This window comes from Alexandromys fortis, unplaced genomic scaffold (genome assembly GCF_014885135.2).
Source record: "Alexandromys fortis isolate MF-2015 unplaced genomic scaffold, M_Fortis_MF-2015_v1.1 scaffold_103, whole genome shotgun sequence".
Classification (NCBI taxonomy): Eukaryota; Metazoa; Chordata; class Mammalia; order Rodentia; family Cricetidae; genus Alexandromys; species Alexandromys fortis.
The window spans coordinates 2,318,073-2,341,059 of NW_026067978.1; the positions used below are offsets into that span (position 1 = coordinate 2,318,073).

The 22,987-nt window shown below is 40.7% G+C and overlaps 1 protein-coding gene across 4 annotated transcripts in view; it reads right to left on the minus strand.

Annotated features, from left to right (window-relative positions):
• Rad50 (RAD50 double strand break repair protein) overlaps positions 1-22,987 on the minus strand; it is a 60,735-nt gene that overhangs the window by 27,187 nt on the left and 10,561 nt on the right. For all 4 annotated transcript variants that reach the window (XM_050157684.1, XM_050157685.1, XM_050157686.1 and 1 more), the window contains 14 exons: positions 21,460-21,588; positions 21,070-21,235; positions 20,168-20,361; positions 19,449-19,655; positions 17,924-18,106; positions 16,304-16,461; positions 13,677-13,852; positions 12,383-12,620; positions 8,661-8,850; positions 7,640-7,766; positions 7,143-7,336; positions 5,377-5,487; positions 4,014-4,106; positions 3,827-3,940 (listed from right to left, as the gene is read on the minus strand). In XM_050157684.1, the coding sequence (XP_050013641.1) occupies positions 3,827-3,940; positions 4,014-4,106; positions 5,377-5,487; positions 7,143-7,336; positions 7,640-7,766; positions 8,661-8,850; positions 12,383-12,620; positions 13,677-13,852; positions 16,304-16,461; positions 17,924-18,106; positions 19,449-19,655; positions 20,168-20,361; positions 21,070-21,235; positions 21,460-21,588 (2,280 nt within the window). The remainder of the gene's footprint in view (positions 1-3,826; positions 3,941-4,013; positions 4,107-5,376; positions 5,488-7,142; positions 7,337-7,639; positions 7,767-8,660; positions 8,851-12,382; positions 12,621-13,676; positions 13,853-16,303; positions 16,462-17,923; positions 18,107-19,448; positions 19,656-20,167; positions 20,362-21,069; positions 21,236-21,459; positions 21,589-22,987) is intronic.

Below are 22,987 nucleotides of genomic sequence, written 5' to 3' on the forward strand. Positions count from 1 at the left end.
TCTGTAATGAGGTCTGGTGCCCTCTTCTGACCTGCAGGCATACATGGAGGCTGAACACTGTGTACATAATAAATAAATAAATCTTTAAAAAAAAAAAAAAAGAAAAAACAAGAAAAAGAAAAAAAAAAGAAAGAGAAAAAAAGAAAGAAAAAGAAAAAAGGAAAAGCAGAAAGAAAGAAAAAGAAAAAAGGAAAAACAGAAAGAGAGAGAGAAAGAGAAACTGGCTGTTGATGCTGAGTGGTCTTAATCCTTAAAAAGACATTCTGTTACCTGGCAAGAATGAGAAATAACTACCTTGATAGTTTTTCTAGTGATTACAATGAATTACAAGAGACACACATTAGGAGACAATTTAGAAGCCAACACTGGAATTTAGGGGAAAAAGTCTTGCAAAAACTCAGTGCAGTAGGAGCAGGAGGGAAAAGTTTTGACACTACCTTGTTTCCAACTGTGAAGTATCTGGGTGGTAGGAGACAAGGCTTTCTCTCATGTGCTAAAGGTTCAAATCAAACTGTGCTCCCAAGAAACACTATTTTTAGTTTTTAAAAAAAAATTATTATTATTTTTTCGAGACTGGAACTGCCTCTGTCTCCTGAGTGCTGGGATTAAAGGCATGCACCCCCCCCCCCGGCTTTTAAAAAAAATTATTAAGAAGAATGGTAAAACTGAGTGTGGTAGAGCACACCTTTAGTCACAGCACTTGGGAGGCAGAGGCAAGAGCATTTCTGTGAGTTCAAGGTCAGTCTGGTCTACATCCTGAGTTCTAGGTCAGCCAGAGAAGAAAGGGAAAAGTGAAGGCTACCACTGTGCAAACTCATGAAAGGCATTACTATAAACAGCTAAAGGTAGCCAAGGTGACGTGGCTGTGAAGGTTCAGTGGCTGAGGCAACGCAAGACACACTGAAGACAGCTGTGCTCGCTGAAGCCTTGCCATGGAGAACCGAGCTCTTATCCTTATTAGGAACATGGAAAGGCTGCTTTCATCTGGTGTGATCTAACACTTGAACTGATTTTCATGACAGCATGTAAGGGCGCTTTATAAAGGGCCATCACACACTGGAGTTAAGACTGATTCTTATGCAACATTCCCAATCTGACAGCACACAATCATCAGACAAGTATTTCTTTTAGGTTACCTTCCAGTCTTACTTTAGTTTGTGTGAACTATGGTGATAATGCCACCTACTGTAAAGTGTTATTCTCAAGGCGAAGTCAGAACAGTATTTGGCTCAGTAACTGGTTGTAAAAAGCTGTGGGGTCCAATTTTCCTTTGGAATTCTAATTGTAGCTCACAAAATATAAAGAATAAGATAAAGGGAAAAAACAGGTTAACACTTAAAAGTTCATCTTTGTTAGGCTCTACTTGATGGTTGTTTATTTGATGGTTTTTGGGTGTGCGTGCGTCACAAACATCTCTATGTATGTGTGGCAGCCAAGAAAACCTTGATTGTCACTCCTCACAATCTACTTCAGTATTTTTTGTTTGCTTGTTTTTGAGGCATGGTCTCTCAGGGACACTGAAACTCACCAGTGAGCACTAGGCACAGCCATTCACTGCCTCCCCAGCACTGTGATTCTAAGTGTGTGCCGCTATGCTTGCTGCTCACCAGTAATACTGGCTCTACTTCCCCCCTTCATATATATGCCTTCACTGAAAAAAGGGAGGCAGATTTCAAATTACTCCCCTCACCCAAGATTTATTTAGTATGTATACAGTGTTCTGCCTGAAGAGGGCACCGGCTCTCATGACAGATGGTTGTGAGCCACCATGTGGTTGCTAGGAATTGTACTCAGGATCTCTGGAAGAGCAGTCAGTGCTGTTAACCACTAAGCCATCTCTCCAGCCCCTCAAATTACTTAAGATAAAACTTGACTGGACTTAAACTAGCACATAAATCAGTGAGTTCCCAGCCACAGAGTTCAGCTGATACAGCAATGCACACAGTTGGCCATGGTGACTTCCAGAGATACAGAGCCCATAGGACACAGATGGGGGGATTCGTTAGGACAGTTGACCCCATTATAGAGGGTAATGAAACTCATTACCAGTGGTCTGCAAACTCAACAACTCCAGGATGCCAGAAACACAACTCAGTGACAAGCCTGAGGGGCCACTAGTCTAAGTTCTGGACTCTTTCTTTCTCCTGCTTCTACCACTCTAGTGCAGGAATTAGAGTGAGTGACATCATGCAGTTTATGCAGTGCTAGAGATCAGATCCAAGCCCCTTGTGTGCTACATCTCTAGCCAAAGAGCCTGGAGTTCTGATGTCCAAGAGCAAAAGAAGTGTGTCCTAAAAAGCTGGAAAGATGGTCTAGCAGTTAAGAACACTAGCAGCTCTTGGAGAGGATGGAGTTTGGTTCCTGGCACCCATGCTGATTAGCTCACAACCATCTGTAACTCCAGATCCAATGAATCTAAAGTCTTCTTCTGGTCCTGGCAGGCATATACATTGTCATGCACACACATATATAATGTATCTTAGCTCAAGAGACACAGATGACATCCTTTTCTGTCCTATCCAGTCTCCCAGTCAACTGGAAGGCTCACCCTGCAGGCAGACATTCCAGATATATGTATTAGGTCAGCAGATAAGCCTTGTATTGATATTTCATTTTTGAAATGCCTGGGAGTGATTGATTGTGTGTACCTATAATCGTAGGACTTGGGATATGAAGACAGGAGGTGGGGGAGGTGGGAGGAGATAGGGGGGAATGTCAGGAGTTCAAGGTGTCCAGCAATACAACTGGTTATAGGTCAGCCTGGACTGCAAAACTTTGTTTCAAAGAAACAAACAGGCTAATCCTTAAAAGGTAAGGGTTTTGTTTTTGTTTTTTAAGTTTTTTGAGACAGGGTTTCTTCTCTGTGTAGAAGAAACCTGGCTGTCCTGTCCTTGCTCTGGCTCTGTAGACCAGGCAGGCTTAGAAATCCAACTGCCTCTGCTGGGATTAAAGGCTTGGGCTACTGGCAAAGATAACATCTCAATCTAATCTTACTGTAGAAATTAATTTTAATAGAGAAAATGACACATATCAACTTGAAAATGAACATTATATTTTCCTTATAGATAAGGAACTAAGGCCCTATGCCTAGCTTACATAATGAGACCTGTCTAAAATTAAAAAAAAAAAGCCTATGACTTAATATGTAAGATCAAATATATTAGCTGAAAAGACGGAAAACAATTCAAATGTAAGATATACATATAAACTTAAGTATAAATACACATATAAACCAACACTTATCCATCTGATATACAGACTGATACAGAAATAAAACACATCTTTAAGATCAAACAAGAAATAGCAACATTTAGGAAGAAGACTGGAAATAGGAGGGGGTATTTAACTTTTTATCTTTATCTTTGTTTTGTTTTAAATAGACAAGATCTCACTATGTAGCTGCAATTCACACAGATCCAACTGCCTCTCCCTTCTGAGTGCTAGAACTAAAGGCTTGTTCCACCATGCCTGGCCTCTTATATGTTTAAACTTTTACTACTGAGAGCCCTTTGTTGAAAATAAAAATGAACCAGGTGGTGGTGGCACACGCCTTTAATCCCAGCACTTAGGAGGCAGAGGCAGGCGGATCTCTGTGAGTTTGAGGCCAGCCTGGTCTATAGAGTGAGTTCCATGACAGTCAGGGCTACATAGAGAAACCCTGTCTCAAAAAAATCAAAAGAGAAAGCAAAAAGCAAACAAACAAAAAAAAAAAAAAGGAAGAAGAAAAAAATGTATTTTCCCCATTTGCATTTCCATCTAATTTATTTTCTATTATAAAAAACTTACTGCAGAAACAGTGCTGTGCTATCGTAGCAGAAAGCCCTACCTTCTGTGTGTCAATATCTTGCCTCATGGTTCCCATTTCTTTATTTATCTTTTCTTTGTGTTTGTCACAGTCATTTAGTTGAGCTACAACTTCATTAAGTTCAGTTTCCTTTTGCTAAAAAAGAAAAAAAGATTCATTAGGTGCACGAAAATAAAAACAAACAAATAATAATTTTGTTCTAAATTACCTTTTTATAGTCATCTTTTCCATCTTGAATATAATTCTCTATGTCTTTCATGTAACCATTAATATTTTTAACTTTCTCTTTGATATCACTGATCTGCGGGAAGACATTTATTAAATTTATACATGTATACACAAAACCAAAACAAATTATACACTAGATGAGTTAGGAATAGTAGCACATGTCCGAAATCCTAGTACTTGGGAGGGAGAATCACTATGACTCCAAGGCCAGCTTGGTCTATGTATCAAGTGCCCAGGCTACATACTGAGACTCTGCCTCAAGAAAACAAACAAGCGCGCACGCCTTTAATCCCAGCACTCGGGAGGCAGAGGCAGGCGGATCTTGGATCTTTGTGAGTTCGAGACCAGCCTGGTCTACAGAGCTAATTCCAGGACAGGCTCCAAAGCCACAGAGAAACCCTGTCTCAAAAAACCAAAAAAAAAAAAAAAAAAAAAAAAAAAAAAAAAAAAAAAAAAAAAAAAAAAAAAAAAAAAAAAAAAAAAAAAAAAAAAAAAGAAAACAAACAAGCAAATAAATAATTTTAAAAATCACCAGGATCTGATAAAGGGGATCAGTAAGAAAGCATAATGGAAAAGCATAATGGTTTGGAAATCAGAAACCAGAGGCAGTCAGTTTTCTCTAAGGATGGAGCTCCTGCTAGGTGAACTATACTCTAGAGGACTGGCCTCGAACTCAGAGATCTGCCTGCCTCTGCCTCCTGAGTGCTGGTAAGTTGAATCTTTTCTCAAGAATTTTCTAAATCCAAAATTATAACATGGCTCAGTGGGTAAGAGTACTTGCTATACTTGCCTGAGGACCCAACTTTAAATTCCCAGCAACCATGTGAAAACAAAACAAAACAAAAACAACTGGGCATGGCTGTGTGTGCCTGTAACCTCAGCACTGGGGGTTGGGATGGGATGGGGGACAGCAGATCCTGGACGCTCACCAGGTAGCTCCAGTGAGGCTCAGGTTCAGTAAGAGACTGCCTCAAGGAGACAAGCTGGAGAGTGACAGAAGAAGACCTCCAGCTCTTTCTGTGTATACATGCATGAGCATGCACACCGGAATACTCACGTGGATGCCCCCCCCTCAACTATGCGCGCGCAAACACACACACACACACACACACACACACACACACACACACGTCATGAGGGTGAGGGATGTAGCTTGGTGATAAGTGTGCTACTCTAGCATTCACAAGGCCCTGAGTTTAATGTCCAGCATTCCAAAAATAAATAGTATCACAAACCTGAAACTACTATTTACCTTATCTAGTTATTTAATTTATGTAAAATAATAGTGCTATAAATGGTTAACACAGGCATTGGGTAAGCAAAATATGTAAACAAGAACTTACTTTATCCTGAGACATTTTGTTACTTGTATGTTTTCTGTGGATTAAGTCTTCTTTTTCCTGCTGGAACTTTTCCAGTGCTGTCTCCAAAGGGTTTATTTGCTCTTTAGCATCCTGAGCACACACAAAGTCAGACCAGTCATACAACACTTCATTACCTTATTTCAGATGCCAGGCTCCACAGCCTCAGTAAAACACATCCCAGGTGTCAGGCTTTAACTTATTTGCATGTCTTGACAGGGTTGTGAAGATGGCACTGATATTTTTATCCACATGCTTCAGAGGAGCAATCAAACAGTAACTTGTTCAAGGTCACAAAAGTAAATGTAGTAGCCAAGAGTCTAACCTAGCCCAACTCCAGAAATGACTACCAAAATGACTAGATTTTTCATCTATCCATGATTCCAATTATCCCATATAGCTTATGCATGGATCTTCAAGAGTTCAACAGGGAACTATGTCAGCTCTATGTGATCAAAGATGAGGAAGGTGTGTTCAGTGCAGCATTCTTCTCTACATGTTAGCTAAGCAGTTATTTACATGGTAGTAACAGCACACAGATCGACGGTGGCGTGCCCACACCTTTTATGGAAGAAAGGGAGCTTTCAAATGACAAACTATTGTACAAATCAGAAGTCCCTTGTGACATTGTGTTGAACATGTACACATGATAACCACAGTTTAAAAAATGAACCTTGAACTCTTAAAGCATGTTCTGAATCTAAAAGGTTACAAGGAAGACACAGACATTTGTGATTTCAACACTGGTGTGTTTTCTCATGCAGGGAGGTGGTGGTGTGGTGGAGAGCCAAGTACCTTCCTACCAGAAGACCTTTCTGACCATCAACCTTGCTTCCTCTGGACAGCCATGGGCATTCTGAAATCTTTGTCATCGATCTCAACAGGGCTGGGAGATACTCAAGTGTTTTAAGTAAAAATCATTTATAACCAGTTAAGACTAGTGCAAGGTAATACTACTTTGTAGTATAAATCCATATTATTTAATCCAGAATTATTTAAGAAATAAAGGAGCATTTATAGCAGTCACTGCTAAATAGACTGGGTAACATGTGTAGTACCTACTGAACGAGTGGCTGTAATAATGAAAACCAGGACTAGGACATTTGCTTTGATGCACTGAGATAAAGCCAGCGGGTACATCCTAGGGCCCGCAGCACCCCATGCCCATTCACTGTACTGGCAAGCAGGCTGAAATCACATGTGGGATTGAATGGAGCAGTGCTAACATACGGGTGTCTGTCATGGGTCGTGTGAAGAAGAACCAAGTATCTGGTTAGATAGCGAATTTTCATGTGGCAGATGGTGGCTGGCTATAGTTACATATGAATTCTTGTCCCCAAGTGTTGTATCTATGACATGAAAATTCGTTATCTAACCAGATACTTGGTTCTTCTTTACACGACCCAACTCTTTCTTCCAAATCTTTCTGCCACTCAAAAATCACCTGAAGTCGGGCAATGGTGGAACTCGCCTTTAATCCCAGCACTTGGGAGGCAGGGCAGGCGGATCTCTGTGAGTTCAAGGTCAACCTGGTCTACAAGAGCTAGTTCCAGGACAGGCTCCAAAGCTACAGAGAAACCGGGCCTTGAGACCCTCCCCACCCCCCCAAAAAAACACCACACATGAAGAATCATCATAACACTTTCACTTGAGTCTCACAATAACCGTAGTTATGTCTCTTCACACCAAAATATAGGGAATTTTGTGTCTGGACTAAGTTACAAAACAACATGTATGTGCATTCCTACCTTTATCTCTCTGTATAAAGACTGAACTTCCGTGGACAATTCCACAGTCTGCTCCTCCATTTGCTGACGACGTTGCAAATTCGTGGATATCTGCAGTTTCTCTGATTTCAGCTCATTTGTTTTACTTTTCAGGCACTGAATTTGCTCCTGCTGGTCCTGTATAAGCTTACGGTTCAATTCAATCTTACTGGAAACTGAACAGAAACATATGGATGGGTACAGAAAGCACTGTTATCACCCTCTGAGTTCTTACGGTGTAAAGAATTCAGAGGCTGAAATGCAGCAGGCTCCAACATGCAACAAGGGTGCCCTGCTCGCTATCCCCACCCAGTCACAGGGTAGGTACAACTGGGAAAGAGCACAGCTCATCAGACTCTACAATTCCAGGGCTGTTGCACAAGGCAGGGAACAGAAATGACACTGGGAAAGGAGCGGGAGAGTGAACGCGTGTGGGGCAGCACGGACGTCTTTGTGGGGTGTGAGCAAACACTCATTACCTGTATCCACTTTGTGTTGTTTTTCCTGTTTTTCCTGGTTAACCTGCTGGACAGTTCGATCCAAGTCTACCCCTTGCAGCTTAGCTGCCTGCTGTGCAATTTTCCTTTCAACATCCTTCAGCTCCATCTTAAGAACAGAACAGTTACTTCTAAGAGACTCACTGCATTACCAAGATTCAAGCCCCCCCTTTTTTTTTAAAAACTTTTTTTTTTAATTTATTTATTTATTATGTATACAATATCCTGTCTGTATGTATGCCTGCAGGCCAGAAGAGGGCACCAGACCTCATTACAGATGGTTGTGAGCCACCATGTGGTTGCTGGGAATTGAACTCAGGACCTTTGGAAGAGCAGGTGATGCTCTTAACTGCTGAGCCATTTCTCCAGCCCCGATTCAAGCCCCTTTAAAGCCAAGTTTAACAAGATAAAAGTGAAATTAAGTCTGGTACTTCAAATAAGGTAAATGAACTATGCCTCACTTTCCATAGTTTATAAATTCTTTAAGCCTAGGATCTATACAAATCAGTTAATCAGTTCAGTTAATCAGTTATCTGTACCTGAAAATTAGCTACTGTGGAGAGAGGGAGGGAGGGAAAAGAAGAAAGAAAGAGAGAGAGAGAGAGAATGTGCGCTTCACTGTGTAGCCATGAATGGCCTGGCACTTGCTATGTAGACCAGGCTGGTACCGAACTTACAGAGATCCACCTGCCTCTGCCTCCCCAGTACTGGGATTAAAGGTGTGAGCCATCATGCCCAGCTATTGCTTTTTGTTGTTTTGATTTTTTTTTTTAAGAGAAGAGTTTCTCGACAGAAATCTTTAATAAATAAATAAATAAATATTAAAAAAAAAAAAGAGAGAGAAGAGTTTTTCTGTGTAGCTCTGATTGTTCTGGAATTTGATCTGCCTGTCTCTATCTCCAGTGCTGCAACTAAGAGTACGCCACCACTGCCCGGGGCTCCAGCTACTGTTTCTAACACATTCACAGGTCAATTTTTCTACTTTAAGCTGCAGTAAGCTTACCTGGAGCCTCTCCATAATTGTAACATCTGTCAGGCAAACTTTAGCACTTTCTTCTTCAGGCATTATTGTTCCCAAGAGTGTTTCCTGTTCTTCTATGCCAGTCTTCAGGTTCTGTATGTCTCCGCTGACACTCTGCAGTTTGTTTCTTAATCCGGGTATTTCCTTCTCCTTCAAATCAATTATGCTTTCCCTTAAGAGAAAACACACTGAAATCAATCTTCATAATGAAAGCGAGGTTATTATGCTGGCCCTTTCCAGGACATCCTGTAGTAGCTCAATGATGTCAACATGTCTATTATTTGTGAGGTCTACCTTATTCATTTGATCATAGTGGTGTTAGCCATGTTTTTCCACTGTAAAATGCCTACTTTTTTCTTTCTTTTTTGGTTTCTCGAGACAGGGTTTCTCTGTAGCTTTTGGTTCCTGTCTTGGAACTAGCTCTTGTGGACCAGGCTGGCCTTGAACTCACAGAGATCGGCCTGCCTCTGTCACCCGAGTGCTGGGATTAAAGGCGCGCACCACCACCGCCTGGCTTTACTTTTTCCTTTGTATTTAAAAAAAAAAAAAAAACCCTCTTAAAAGAAATACACTTAGAACAGGTGAATATCCTGTTTTTCAAACATCTGCCTACTGATGATAGTAGCCACTGCTAACTTTGCAGTATTATTATGGGGATGTTGCCAAGCAGAGATATTTTACAAACTGACTGATTGTACCCACCAAAAGCTTCCTCAAGGCCATGAAAGAGACCAAAGGCTAACGCACTGTTGCTGCACACAGACTGTAGGCGCCTATGGGGAAAGAACTAAATGCCGCGTAGGATCTAAGAACAGGGATGAGAAGACTGAAGAAACAGCACTGTTGCTGAGTTCAGTTCCCAGCACTCACATCAGGTTGCTCACAAGTATCTGTAATTCCAGCTCCCAGGGTATTCAATGCCTATGGCCTCTATGGGTGTATGCATACACCCTCTCAACATGTATACCGAAATAAAAACAACAAAAATATAAATCCTTAAAAATGAGAGAAGCTGGGTGGTGGTGGCACATGCCTTTACCCCTGGCACTCGGGAGGCAGAGGCAGACAGATCTCTGTGAGTTCGAGGCCAACCTGGTTTACAAGAGCTAGTTCCAGGACAGGCTCCAAAGCTATAGAGAAACCCGGTCTCAAAAAGCCAAAGAGGGAGAGAGAGAAAGAGAGAGACAAAGAGACAGAGAGACAGAGACTTCACAAAGCATCAGCTTCCCATCTCTTGGTATAATTGTACTTGATTAGCAAGCCGTACTGCTGACCAAAGGCCAGGACACACGCAGAGGCCATGTGAAAGCATGCTGTATGACATCCCTCAGTTGGGCTCCCGGCCACCAGTCAGGATCAGCCACCCTGAATGTCCAGCACCAGCAAACCATAAGATGACTGCTGTTTCCTGCAAGACCCAGATGACAGCCATCCTACAGAACCATGAGGAAGGACAGCAGGTCCTCCCTGTTATTTCGTGACACAGCAGTGACTAGAATAAATGGATCATCCTTCATTCAGCAACGTGACCAGTCACAGGACATGGCAATGATTAAGAAATGCTATTCTGAGAAGGGGAGTTGTGCCAGGAGCCCTGAAATATAGCAGCATGTTACCTTGCACCATTTGAAATATTTCAGAACAACTTCATGTTTTCTGTGTGCACTTTCTATCAGCTTTAATTTTATCTTTTATTTGATCTTTTTTTTTTCTAGATATTACCTTATTCTTCCTTTTCAATCGCAAGTTACTGCTGTATGTTCTTATCACCTTCTCTGTGGCTCTAACAGTCTGGTTTTTCTCTCTTGATGCATACAGTAGTTATCTATTGTTGCATAATAAAGTACCCCCAAACCAAGCAGTTTAAAAAAAGAGTACCAGTTATTGCTCACAGATAAGAGGATCAGGAGGTCTGCTTCTGACACAGTCTCTCAGGAAGGTGGAGCCAAGCTATTTGGCCAGGGCTACAGTCATCTCAAGATCAACTGCTATAAATTCTGCTTCCACACTCACTGTTCAGTAAGAAGGCCTCCAGTCCCCACCATGCAGACTTCTCCACAGAGCTACGTGAACATGGCAGACTAGAATGGTTGACAGCCACGGTACCTTAGGTAACATAATCTTGCAAGGAGAGGCTATCACTCTGTCTTTCTTATTGATTGTGACAAGTCCCTTGTAATCCAATTTGGCACTGACCTTACTATGCAGAAGAGGATGACCCTGAATTTTGCTGACTTCACCTGTGAAGTGTTGTGACTACAGGTATGAACCACCAGGTAAAGCTACTTCTGGCCTTTCTTAGTTCACACAGACCAATCCTGCCACCTATGAAAGGGAACCACACACGAGCACCGAGACTATGGGGCCCACTTTAGAAGCTGGCTGCCATAAAGCAATCTCCTTAGACTTTCCTCATTTTCCTGAAACTCTTCTGTAGTTTTTCTGGACAACAGATTCTGGCTTCTCAGCTTCCAGAGATTTTCTCACCCTGATCTACTCAACACATAAATAAACACAATCAAGACTTTAGGGTGGCTCCTTATCATCTAGCAGGAGTTACAGGAGGTGTGAACATAATACAGCCCCATCTTTCCAACTTACGGGAACCAGGCATAAAAATCTTGCCTCAGTCCTGAGATAACATTTTGGATGTAGTCTAGGGTAAGTTCCTCTCTTGTTTGTACATGGTTCAAATTCCCCTATTATTGCCCTGATAACTAAGTCACACAAACTTCTCAAGGCTTTCCAGCCCCTTTCCTGCCATGTTTTCAAAAGGCTCATCTCATTCTTACACCCCCAGGCTCCTTTCTTCTGAACTAGCACTTCTGTCTGCACATTTTCAAGTGCTTCTATTAAGCCCAGCTCTGTCTAATTCTGAGAGCCTGCCTCCTTGATTAGACCACCAGCTCCATCCAGTGTACGTGTCTTACTGGTTCTGAACCCTATGTTCTAGGAGACACCAGGATAGGAATCATGTATTTCCTCATGAGATTTTACTTAACAGACTATTGCCTAAATTTCTAGTATATATGAAAGACACAGTAACAACAGAAATAATCTGTACTTCTTCAAAAGTGGGAACAAAATAAAATATACTCTAAAGTTGTCTTTTGGGGCTGATGAGATTGCTTGGTGGGTAAAAGAGCCATCAAGTTTGACCCCCAGGACTCACATGGTGGAAGTCTGAACAGACTTCCCAATGTTGTCTTCCGACTACCACACAAATGGCAAAGCACACCCATATCCATACCAAATAACTAAAATATAATTTTAAAAAATTGGTTTTTTGGGGGGGGTGGGGAGGCGTGAGGTGGAGAGATGGCTTAGCAGTCTGTGAACAGCTGACAGTTATAAGAGCACTGGCTGCTATTCCAGAAGACCAGAATTTAGTTCTCAACCCTCACATGGCAGCTCACCACTGTATGTAACTCCAGTCTGAGGGGATCTAATACCCTCTTCTGGCTTCTGTGGCACCAGACACACATGTGGTGCACATGCATATATGCAGGCATAATACCCACACGTACTTAAAAGAATACCTTTTTAGGTCATCTTTTGGAAGAACTTTTCATATTTTGTTTGTGAGGTTTGGAAAATGCCATCAGTAACCAGTTGAAAAGCTGTCACAACTTATGACTTGAGCCAAGTCTCAGGACACGCCCCGAGAAAAGGCTACCCCAACCCCACGACGACTTTAGGTTTACCTCATGGGCACAAGCCTAAGCATTTCATCACGGCGCCGCTCTTTCTTTTTTAGTTCTGATTCTGTTGACTTGAGCTTATCTGGAGCAAGCCTCAGCTTGGACTGCAAGTCACTGATGACTTCTTGTAACTCAGCCTCTGTCTGAAACTCTCTCTGACAGACTGGGCAACAGGACTGGTTTTCATCTGTCAGCTGAGTAATGAACTGGGAGTAAACGGCTGTGGCTCCAGCCAGCATGGCTATTTAAAAAAATAAAGAAATCTCCAGTCAGACATACATATATTTTCTTATATAATCATTTTTCTTACAATTTCTTGGTATCATACAAAAAGCATAAGAACATTTTACTGAAACCTTTCTATGTGTCAGGCATTCCCTAGACATATAATTTCATTTACTCCTTTTTATTTTTTTTTAAATTAATCCATTTCTATTAATCTGTGTATCACTAGGCTGTGGCCTACTGGTAAAGTTCCTGCATTTCTCTCCTTCAGCAGCTACATGGCATCTGACTGACTTTTTTTAAATACTTTTTATAGTTTATTCAACTTTATTTTATGTGCATTGGTGTGATGGTGTCAGATCCCCTGCAACTGGATCTTCAGACAGTTCTGAGCTGCCATGTGGGTGCTGGGAATTGAACCTGGGTCCTCTGGAAGAGCAGTCAGTACTCTCAACCACTGAGCCATCTCTCCAGCCCCCATTTACTCCTTTTTAACATCCTACATGATTTATAGCTTTGTTTTCGGTTTATAGATGATAAATCTGATTCAGTAAGCCCAAAAGCCACAACTCACATAGTGAGCTGCACAGTCAGGAATGAGCTCAAGTCAGGATCCATAACAAAGTTATAAAATCTCCTGTCCTTGCTAGGAGGTGGTAATAGTGGTACACACCTTTAGTTCCAGCACTCAGGAGGCAGAGGCAGGAGGATCTCTGAGTTCGAGATCAGCCTGGTCTACAAAGTGATTTCCAGAACAGCCAGGGCTACACAGGGAAACTCTGTCTCAAAAAACCTAAACAAACAAATAAAATAAAATCTATCCTAGGGCTTTAGGGGTGGCTCAGCAGTTAAGAGCACTTGGTGCATTGACAGAGGACCAGTTAGCTCTTAGCACCTAGCCTGGACAGCTCACAGTCACTTGCAACTCTACCTCCAGGGGACACCTCTGTCCTTTGTGGACACTCGACTCACATGCACATACACACAAATAAAAATAATTTGACCCTCAGCAGTTACCTGTGGAATGTCCAAAAGGCAAAGATCCTTGAAAATAGAAACTGTGACGACTTACCTCGCTGTTTTGAGGACTTTTCAATGTCTTCTTTAAGCCGGTCTAAATCACTTTCAAAATCCTGGCTACCACAAACATCAAACAACTTATATTCATAACTGGACAACTGTTCTTCTTTTTTCTTCAGCTCATTAGTTGTATGGTTTTTATTCTGTTCAGCTGAAGCTAGCTCTTTGCTAAAATAAAAACAAATGTAGGGTATTTGAAAAAATTTTAAATTTTTTTAGATTTAGTTCATGTGTATTAATGTTTTGCCTCCATGTATGCATGTGCACCATGTACATGCCTTCTACCCAAAGAAGTTAGAAAGGGGTGTCAAATGCCTTGGAACTAGAGTTAGAGGTGGTTGTGAGCCACCATGTATATGCTGGGTACTAAACCCAGGTCCAATACAAGAGCAACCAACCAGTGCTCTTAACCATTGAGCCCTCTCTCCAGCTTCCTAGAAATATGAAAAATTTGATAAAGAAGATACAAAATAAATTTTGCCAAAAATCATTCAAAAGAGTTAGGTATGACCAAATACCTATATATTTTTAAAGGTTTATTTATGTATTATATATACAGTGCTCTGTCTGCATGTATGCTGGCAGATCAGAAGAGGGCACCAGATCTCACTGTAGATGGTTGTGAGAACAAGCAGTGCTCTTAACCACTGAGTCATCTCTCTAGCCCTTAGAAATCTTTATTTATTATTTACAGAGCTCTGTACTGTGTCTGCATGCCAGAAGAGGGCACCAGATCTCTTTATAGATTGTGAGTCACCATGTGTTTGCTGGGAATTGAATTCAGGACCTCTGAGCCATTTCTTCAGGCCTCTTTCCTGTATCTTTTATAGTTTTGTGCTGGAGATAGAACTCAGGACCTCAAGCATGCTCTACCACTGAGCTACACTCCAGTCACACTTTCTTTAGAAGTCAGAGGAACAAGCTGAATGCTCTAATTGAATCTTCTAGTTGAATGTTCCCTTTAGGACACCGACCCATTTGCCAATCCTGAGCATGGACCCACTCCCAGATAAATGTATAGAAGCAGAATTGTGCTGTATTTCTGGGGCTCACGATCTTAGATTCTAGATTATAGGCCTGAGCAAGTGGAAGCCACCTGCTGGCTCTAAGGAGACACAGAAAAGATTAGCAGAGCACTTCCCCTCCACTAGGTCTCCTTCAGAGTACTCCTGACTCGCCTCTAAATGCCTGCCTTGCCTTTCTTGTTGCTGTCATCTCCTTGCCCCTGCTCACTCATTCCCCCTCATTCATCAAAATTTTGTTTACTAAGCTGGGCGGTGATGGTGCACGACTTTAAGCCCAGCACTTGGGAGGCAGAGGCAGGTGGATCTCTGTGAGTTCGAGGCCAGTATGGTCTATAAGAGCTAGTTCCAGGCCAGCTCCAAAACTACAGAGAAACCCTGTCTCGAAAACAACAACAAAAACAACAAAAACTTGTTTACTAATGCAACTCATTACTATCCCAACTCTTAACCATCATCCTCGCCAATCTCAGCTCTCGGGTGTTGAAGATGTTAGCTTTCTAAGTCATGACGCACAAGAGTCTCGAAATTCTGTGTGTTGTATTCACCATATTCTTTAAAACCAAGTGGGAAAGAACACAACAGAACAGATGGAACTTAGTACTGTCCACTGTGAGTCACTGCAAGGTCTGCACAAAAAGGACTACAGAAGATGCTTCCGTCACACCAATAACCTAAAGCCCAAGTGCAGTCTCCAGGAAGCACCAAATACTGCTAACCTCTCCTTGAGGAAACATCTTCCCAGGGCACCCCAGACACCACTCCTGCTGGCTCATCTGGGTTCCCCAAATAGCCACTGCTTCCACTGCTAGCTTCCTTTCCTTAGCTGGCCAATGGCGATTATTCCTAGTATTTAGCTGTACCCCCCTTTTGTCATTGTGGGGGGCATGCATGTGAGGTCAGACGGCAATCTGCAGGAATCAGTTTTCTCCTATCATGTGGGTCCCTGGGATGGAACTGAGGTCTTGAGACTTGGCAGTAAGGGTACCCTATGAGACATCTTACTTGCCCCTTTTTTGTATAATTCTTTCAAAGTGACATGACTTATATCAATTACTTTGATTATCCTTTCTAACAAACTGCAACAACTTGCAATTTCCTGAACTTAAATATTCTAGTCACTAAAAGACTCTTCCAAGGATACAAATTTGAGCCAGACACTGTGATATATTCCAATACTCCAAAGCTGAGGCCAGAGGACCTCAAGTTGGAGATCAGCCTAGGCTACATTGTAAGACCCTGTTCAAATAAACAAAATATGAAACACCATAAACTTAATATAGCCAAAATTAAATCTACTACCTCCCTAGAAATTTTATGAGAAATACTGTTACCTAGCAACCACTTACTGGAACATCTGTGGAAGTCTCAGCAATGTGCTGTTCAGAGACAGAATGCAACTTTCAGGTGTCGATTCTTCTCTACAGCTTTAAGAGACAAGAGGCCCCATCTACTCCAATTATACTTTATTTAAATTGCCAGAAGAAGAAAAAGTCAACTGAATATATGATTCCATGATAATGAATGTTGAAAACAATTAAAAATAAAAGCATGAAATAAGGAGATTTATATCAATGGCAATGTTTTAGCAACTCACTTCAGGTTGGCAAGTCTGTCCCTCGTCTGATTGATTTCTTTGGATTTAGAATGAAGCCAGTCTTCAAGCTGTTTCTTGTTAGGAAAATACCCCAACAGTGAAGTCAGTTCACTGCTGTGCCTAGACTTTATTTTTCTGATTTGTTCATCTTTGTCAGTCTATAATGAAAATATATAATAAGCAAATCAACTTTAAAAAGTCAAGCCTGTATCTCCACATTTTATTAAGAACATAAATAATTCTGGGGATTGGCATAATGACTCAGCAGGTCAAAGCATTTGCACAAAAGCCTGAGGAACTGAGTTCATTCCTGATACCCACATGAAGGAAGGAGAGAGCCAACTTCAAACACTGTTTATCTTTTTTGAGACAGAGAATCACTCAGTAGTGCTGACTGGCCTGGAACGCATTATGTAGACCAGGCTGACCAGCAACTCACAGAGATCTGTCTACTTCTGCTGTTGGAGTTAAAGGTGTGCAACATAACAGGGGGCTACAAAGTAAGTGTGTGTTCAGAAACACATACTAAATAATAAATAGAATTTTTAAAATGAATTAAATTGAATAAATAAATTCTGGGATGAGTAAGGTTCCTGATTTAAAAATGAAAAGTATAAAAATTCAAGCAGAAAATACAAAACTTCTAAAAGACTTGGAGTAATGACTGCCTTTAAAAAAACAAATTGTAGGGGGCTGGAGAGATGGCTCAGAGGTTAAGAGCACTAGTTGTTCTTCCAGAGGTCCTCTGTTCAGTTCCCAGCAACCATATGGTGACTCACAACCATATGTAATGAGATCTGGTGCCCTCTTCTGGCCTGCAGGCATACATGCAGACAGAATACTGTAAACAAAATAAATAAATCTTTAAAAAAAATAAAAAATTAAAATTAAAAAAATTGTATGCACACATGTGGAGAGCAGACAACTATGGAGTCAGCTCTTTCCTTCTATTGTGTGAGTTCCAGGATTAAATTCAGGTGGAAAGACTTGGTAGCAAGTGTCTTTCCCTTCAAATCACCTCCCAGGTCCCAGGATGGTCTTTTTAAGCCAGAACAACAATTCTAATGTCATAAAAATTTTAAACATCTGCATGTTAAAAGTTACCAACAATGAACACATTTTTGTGTTTGTATTTCTGGGCTTTCTGTTATTAAGACATATATAGGCAATGGCATATGCTTATATTCCCAGTTAGGAAGCTGAGGCAGGAGAAACACTTGAGTCCACAGTCAGAGGGCAGCAAGGACAACAGGACAGGCTACAGCTCATCTCAAAAACAGTGACAACAACTAAAAAGGAAAACAAAAGTTTTAAGTTTAAAAGTCTATTTTAGCCAGGAAGTGGTGGCGAACGCCTTTAATCCCAGCACTCAGGAGGCAAGGCCAGCCTGGTCTACAGAGCGAGTTTCAGGAAAGGCTTTAAAAGCTACAGAGAAACCCTGTCTTGAAAAAACAAAAACAAAAACAAAAAAAAAAAAACAAAACAAAAAAAAAAAAAGTCTATTTTATAAGGCCATTCTTATAACCTGTAAATACAAAGCCAATACCAAATCAATATTTCACAGAAGATGAGCTATTTTAAACACCAATTAGTATAGCGAACACAGAAGGAAAATCATACTTTGTTTTTGGTCAGCATCTCCATCTGCGTAAGTGTTGTTGTATGGTGATTTAACTGCTCCATCTCCTGGTCCAGTTTCCGCAAGCTTCTGTCCAGGTCAGCTTTCTCATTTTGGAGGCTTATTACCTCTGCTTTTAGGGCTTCTACATTGCTATTTTTCTCAGCCTTGCTTAATTCACGTTCCTAATCAATAATTGAAGCACATGCACATTTACATATTTTGCACCAGAATAAAGATAATGACAGAGGGTAATGGAAATCACTTCTCTGGGTCACCTGCTTTGAAGAAGCTCTTTCCACTTTTGGAGGATGTGTTGTTCTTTCCTTTAATAAACCTTCAGTTTTGCCACTAAAACCAAAAATCATTCCTAAGAGCATCAAAATACTGTTTTCTGCTAATTACAAAAGAGGGGGAAAAAACCTTAAATACGCTTTGGGAAAACACTTATTCAGGTTACTGTACGAACGGGAATGCCAGAAAATTAGTAAATAAACCTAGACGGGTCTAACAGAAAGGAAAAATGAAAATTAGAAAAAAAAATATATATATATAGGAGGGGCTAGAGAGATGACTGGGTGGTTAAGAGCATATCCTCCTTTTCCAGAGGACCCGAGTTCAATTCCCAAAACCCAGGTCAGGCAGCTCGAAGCTACAGATCCAAAGCCTTGGATTCAGCACCTGGAATCCCTTGCACATACCCACACAAATATATGCATAACAAAAAATAAATCTTTTAAAAAAGAAAAGAATTAGGATAAATATATCCATGAAGATGGGTTAGTAACTTAGTCACCATTTAGGTGTTCATTAAGTCCCTATGGTGCTCACTACATTGCTTGGCATATAGAAACCACAGATACTGTGATGTGGCCCCTCACTGGCACTTCCCCATCCTGACAACACTGTGATACACTTCAAACTGATAAAAATGTACACTGCAGTGGCCAGCTACACAGAAACAGCAGTTCACTCAAGTCACGGAGGTGGGACCCAGAGCTCTGACATGCATTAGGATGTTTACTCTGAAGAGAAACGGAGATGTGACAGAGAGGACAGAAGCAAGGAAGAAAACTCAAAACTCGTGAAGAAAATGGCCAGGTAAATTTGTTTACCATAGAAAAAGCAGTAGCAAGTTGATCACATAAAATCTCAGTGTGGAAACTAATTGAAAAAAAAAAAATACCCAATTTTTAACTCAGGTCAAATCCTGAGGACTTGTAATAATTACCTCACTTGGTTGTGTTTGGAACATACATCTCTCAAACACACTCAAAGGAGACTTTGATTTCGAGAATCTAAAGCTTGAAAGTCTGAACACAAGTATTTTTTAAAGTTTTCTTGTTGATCCTCATTTTTAACCCACAGGTTTCTAGAATCAAAGAGCTGATGACCAAGATATTTAAATATCTCATTTATGTGGATTATTAACTGAAGGGGCACAATCCCAGGGCAAGCGATAGAAGACACTTCAGAATGGAAGATTCCAGGTTTCTTAGACCTGAGACTGTCACTTGGACAGCTTACCGCTTTTGTGAGCTCCTGGTCCAGCTCCAGAATCCTGTCTGATGAGCCCTCCAGCCGCTGAAGCTCATTCTTCACGTTTCTCAGCTCGCTCTGTTTCTTGGTGAGGAGTTCTGTTTTCAGCTCGATCACTCTTCCCAGTCCACTCTTCTTGTCCCTTATCTCATCAATCTGCTTCTGCTTCAAAGTTTCTTTCTCTGTAAGGTCATTCTAAATGCCAAGAACGCACATTAGTAAGTCTTTCATTAAGCAATTAAGGAAACTTCCCTTTAAAGTAACATAAAAAACACAAGAAATAATTTCTAAAACTGTTGAAAGCACTGCCCAGAAGTGACCATCAGTAACTGTGAGCCAAGGTTTTTGTAGTTACCTTCAAAAATAAATTTTACTTAAAAAACCATAGCTCTACACTTTGATCCTATTTATAGCCTTATGAATTAATTAAATGTTTCTAAAACTTTTCTTTTCTACTTAATAGCCAAACATTCACCTAAAAATATGACAAAGTCAGGTTCACTTAAAAAGTTTATTGAATTACACAGGTGTGGTGGCACACACCTTTAATTCCAGCACAGGCAGGTGAATTTCTGAGTTTGAGGCCAGCCTGATCTACAGAGCAAGTGCCAGGACAGCCAGGATTACACAGAGAAACCCTGTTTCAAAAAACAAACAACAAAAAGTTTATCAAATCACCTAGGGAACCTGGATTTCAAGATATTTACCAAGAACTGGCTGGCAGTTTTAGCTTCTCTTTCCTGTTTCTCTCTCACAAGTTCATGAAAATTTGTAATCTGTCTTTCACTAAAGGGTCCATGCTCGAAACCATCCAATTCGAGATATGATGCTAAAGACTGGATTAATGAATCTCTGGCTCGAATATGCTCTTGATGGCGATCTGCCTGTTGTTGTAGACGACCTTTATTTAAAAAAAAAAAAAAAAAAAAACTCCTTTTAGTTGTTTTTTTAACTTTTTTAATTTAACAGTAAATTCATATGTACTTGTAAAAAAAAAATCTCTGCCCACTTTGCTCTAATGAAAGTGTAAAACTGTTATATAAAGTCTAAACTGTAGCCTGACATTGTTGAACCTATTAGGTCTACCTTAATCCCCAGTGTTACTTGTACTTTTTTGTGTGCATGCACTGTTTCATGTAACTTTTTAAAAAAGATTTAAAATTTCTGTTTATGTCTATGTGTGTCTGTGCCACATGTGTGAGTGCCCATGGAGACAAGAGGGCCCTAGATCCTTGGAATTGGAATTACAGGTGCCTGTAAGCCACACAATGTGGGTGCTGAGAACCAAACTCAAGTTCTCTGGAAGAGCAGTAAGTGCTCTTAACCACTGAACCGTCTAAGCCCAAATTCTACATAATTTTATCCCATGTCAGTTTACATATCCAAACAGCAGTGCAGATACTAAACAGTTTCAGCACCTTAAGAGCCTTCTTGTTCTGTAGCCATAAGCACACCCAGCTTCTCCTGTCCCTTCTCTCCACTATCCCTAGCAACCACGTGTTCTGGGTGCTGTGTCCTATGTCCTCCACGTCAACATTTCAGCCTTTTGAGACTGAATGCTGTGGAGACTCCTGCAGGAGATGAATGTGCTAGAAGGTCTGTGCCTCACCCTGCTCCACCAGCAGCTCCTCTCTCTCCTGGCTGAGGAGCCGGGCTTCTTTATTCAGCTTCTCCAGTTCGCGCTGACAGTCTACCAAGCGCCTTTCTTTCTCCCTCACTGTTCTCTGATGGTTGTGATACAAGTCATTCAGTTGCTCGTCTGTCCCTTGAAAAACCTGCGTCAAACCAAAATAGACAGCGTACTGTGTTACTATGACAACCACCCTGACACATCAAATATAAATAAAATTTTAGTCAATATCCATTTTAGTAGAGGTATCACGAACATCAAGATTCAGGTTTACTTTTTCCCCAAAATGTGGAGATGAAAGGGTTTATCAATGCAATTCATTATGATAGTCCTTGATTTTCAAACAGAACAAAACTTACGACCACAAACCTTTTCCATTTTCTGTTCTAATTCACTGTTATCTTTCTCCATTTGTTTCTTTCGGCTATCCAAGGCTTTAATTTCATTGTCAAGTCTCATGATTTTAGAAAGGTTGTGTTCAATTTCTTTCAGACGATTCTGAAAATAAAGAGAAATTCTACATGAATGACTCCATTGTGGTTTCCATCACTGAGAAATGGATGTAAGTTATGCAAGGAACATTTACTAAGACACCACCATTTAGGGCTAACACTATGTGAAGCGCTCAGAACACCATAAAGCCCATACCCTGCTTTCATCAACTCCCACGTGAGTCATTTGTTCCCAAAGTATGACAACCACAGTCTGTAAAATGCCACATTTTAACTATTTTTGTTACCCTGATAAGAACAGATACTACACTTTCTCCAAATCAAAGGAAGAAGGAACAACGAAAGCCATGTATGCATGAAAATGCGGTAAGAAAACCTGCTAATCTGTAAGCTGCTTAAACAACAACAAACAGGGCCTAGAAAGGTACACTAATTTGTATATATGTCATGGATGAAGTCCAAATTTTCTACAAATGTCAAGAACACCTTTAAAATTACAAAAATTCTCTACAAAGACCTGTCGATTTGAAGAAGTGATTTGTTATTATGTGTACATGTATGTGTGTTTGTGTACATCCCAAGGATGTCAGACAGGTGTTAGACCCCCCCTGGAGCTAGAGTTATAGGCGACTGTGAACTATTTGACATGAATGTCGGGAAATGAACTTGGATCTTCTACAAGAACAGTGAGCCGTCGTAACTGCTGAGCCTTCAATCTAGCCTCTGAAATGATGTATTTTAAGAACAGAATTCTCAAATGTCTAGAGATGATAATGACAAGTGCTGAGGCTTGGTCCTAGGGCTTCATACCTAACAGGCAAGCATTTTAACACTGAGCTGTATTTCCAGCCCTTCTTGTTGTTAGGCAGGGAAAACTAAACAATGCTGGGAGAAAGAAGGGTAGAGTCAGAGAGAAGCCATGTAGCCCTGCCGGAACCAGATAGAATTGGTAAGCCACCGCCACGTGGCAATACACAGATTAATAGAGACGGGTTAAATTAATATATAAGAGTTAGCCAATAAGAAGCTAGAGCTAATAGGCCAAGTAGTGTTTTAAGTAATAGTTTCTGTGTGATTATTTTGGTTCTGGGCAGCCAGGACAAAGGAGCCCTCCTTGCCACATTGTTCTAGTTTACACAGGATCTTATGTAGCCCATACTGGTTTTAAACTCACTATGTAGCCAAGACGACTTTAAATTCGCAATCTTTCTGCCTCCACTCATCAAGTGCACCAGGCATAAATGTGCTGCACAGATATACATACAGGCAAAATACTCACACACATAAAATATAAGGAGCAAAATAAATCATGCCAGTAATATATCTTATGTTCTATATACTAATGGATAGTCTGTAATCACCATACAAGCAGGAACTTCCTTTACTGCCTCCTATATCCCCAAAATGTTTAATGTTAGCTAAGAGGAAGGTCTGAACAAGTAATC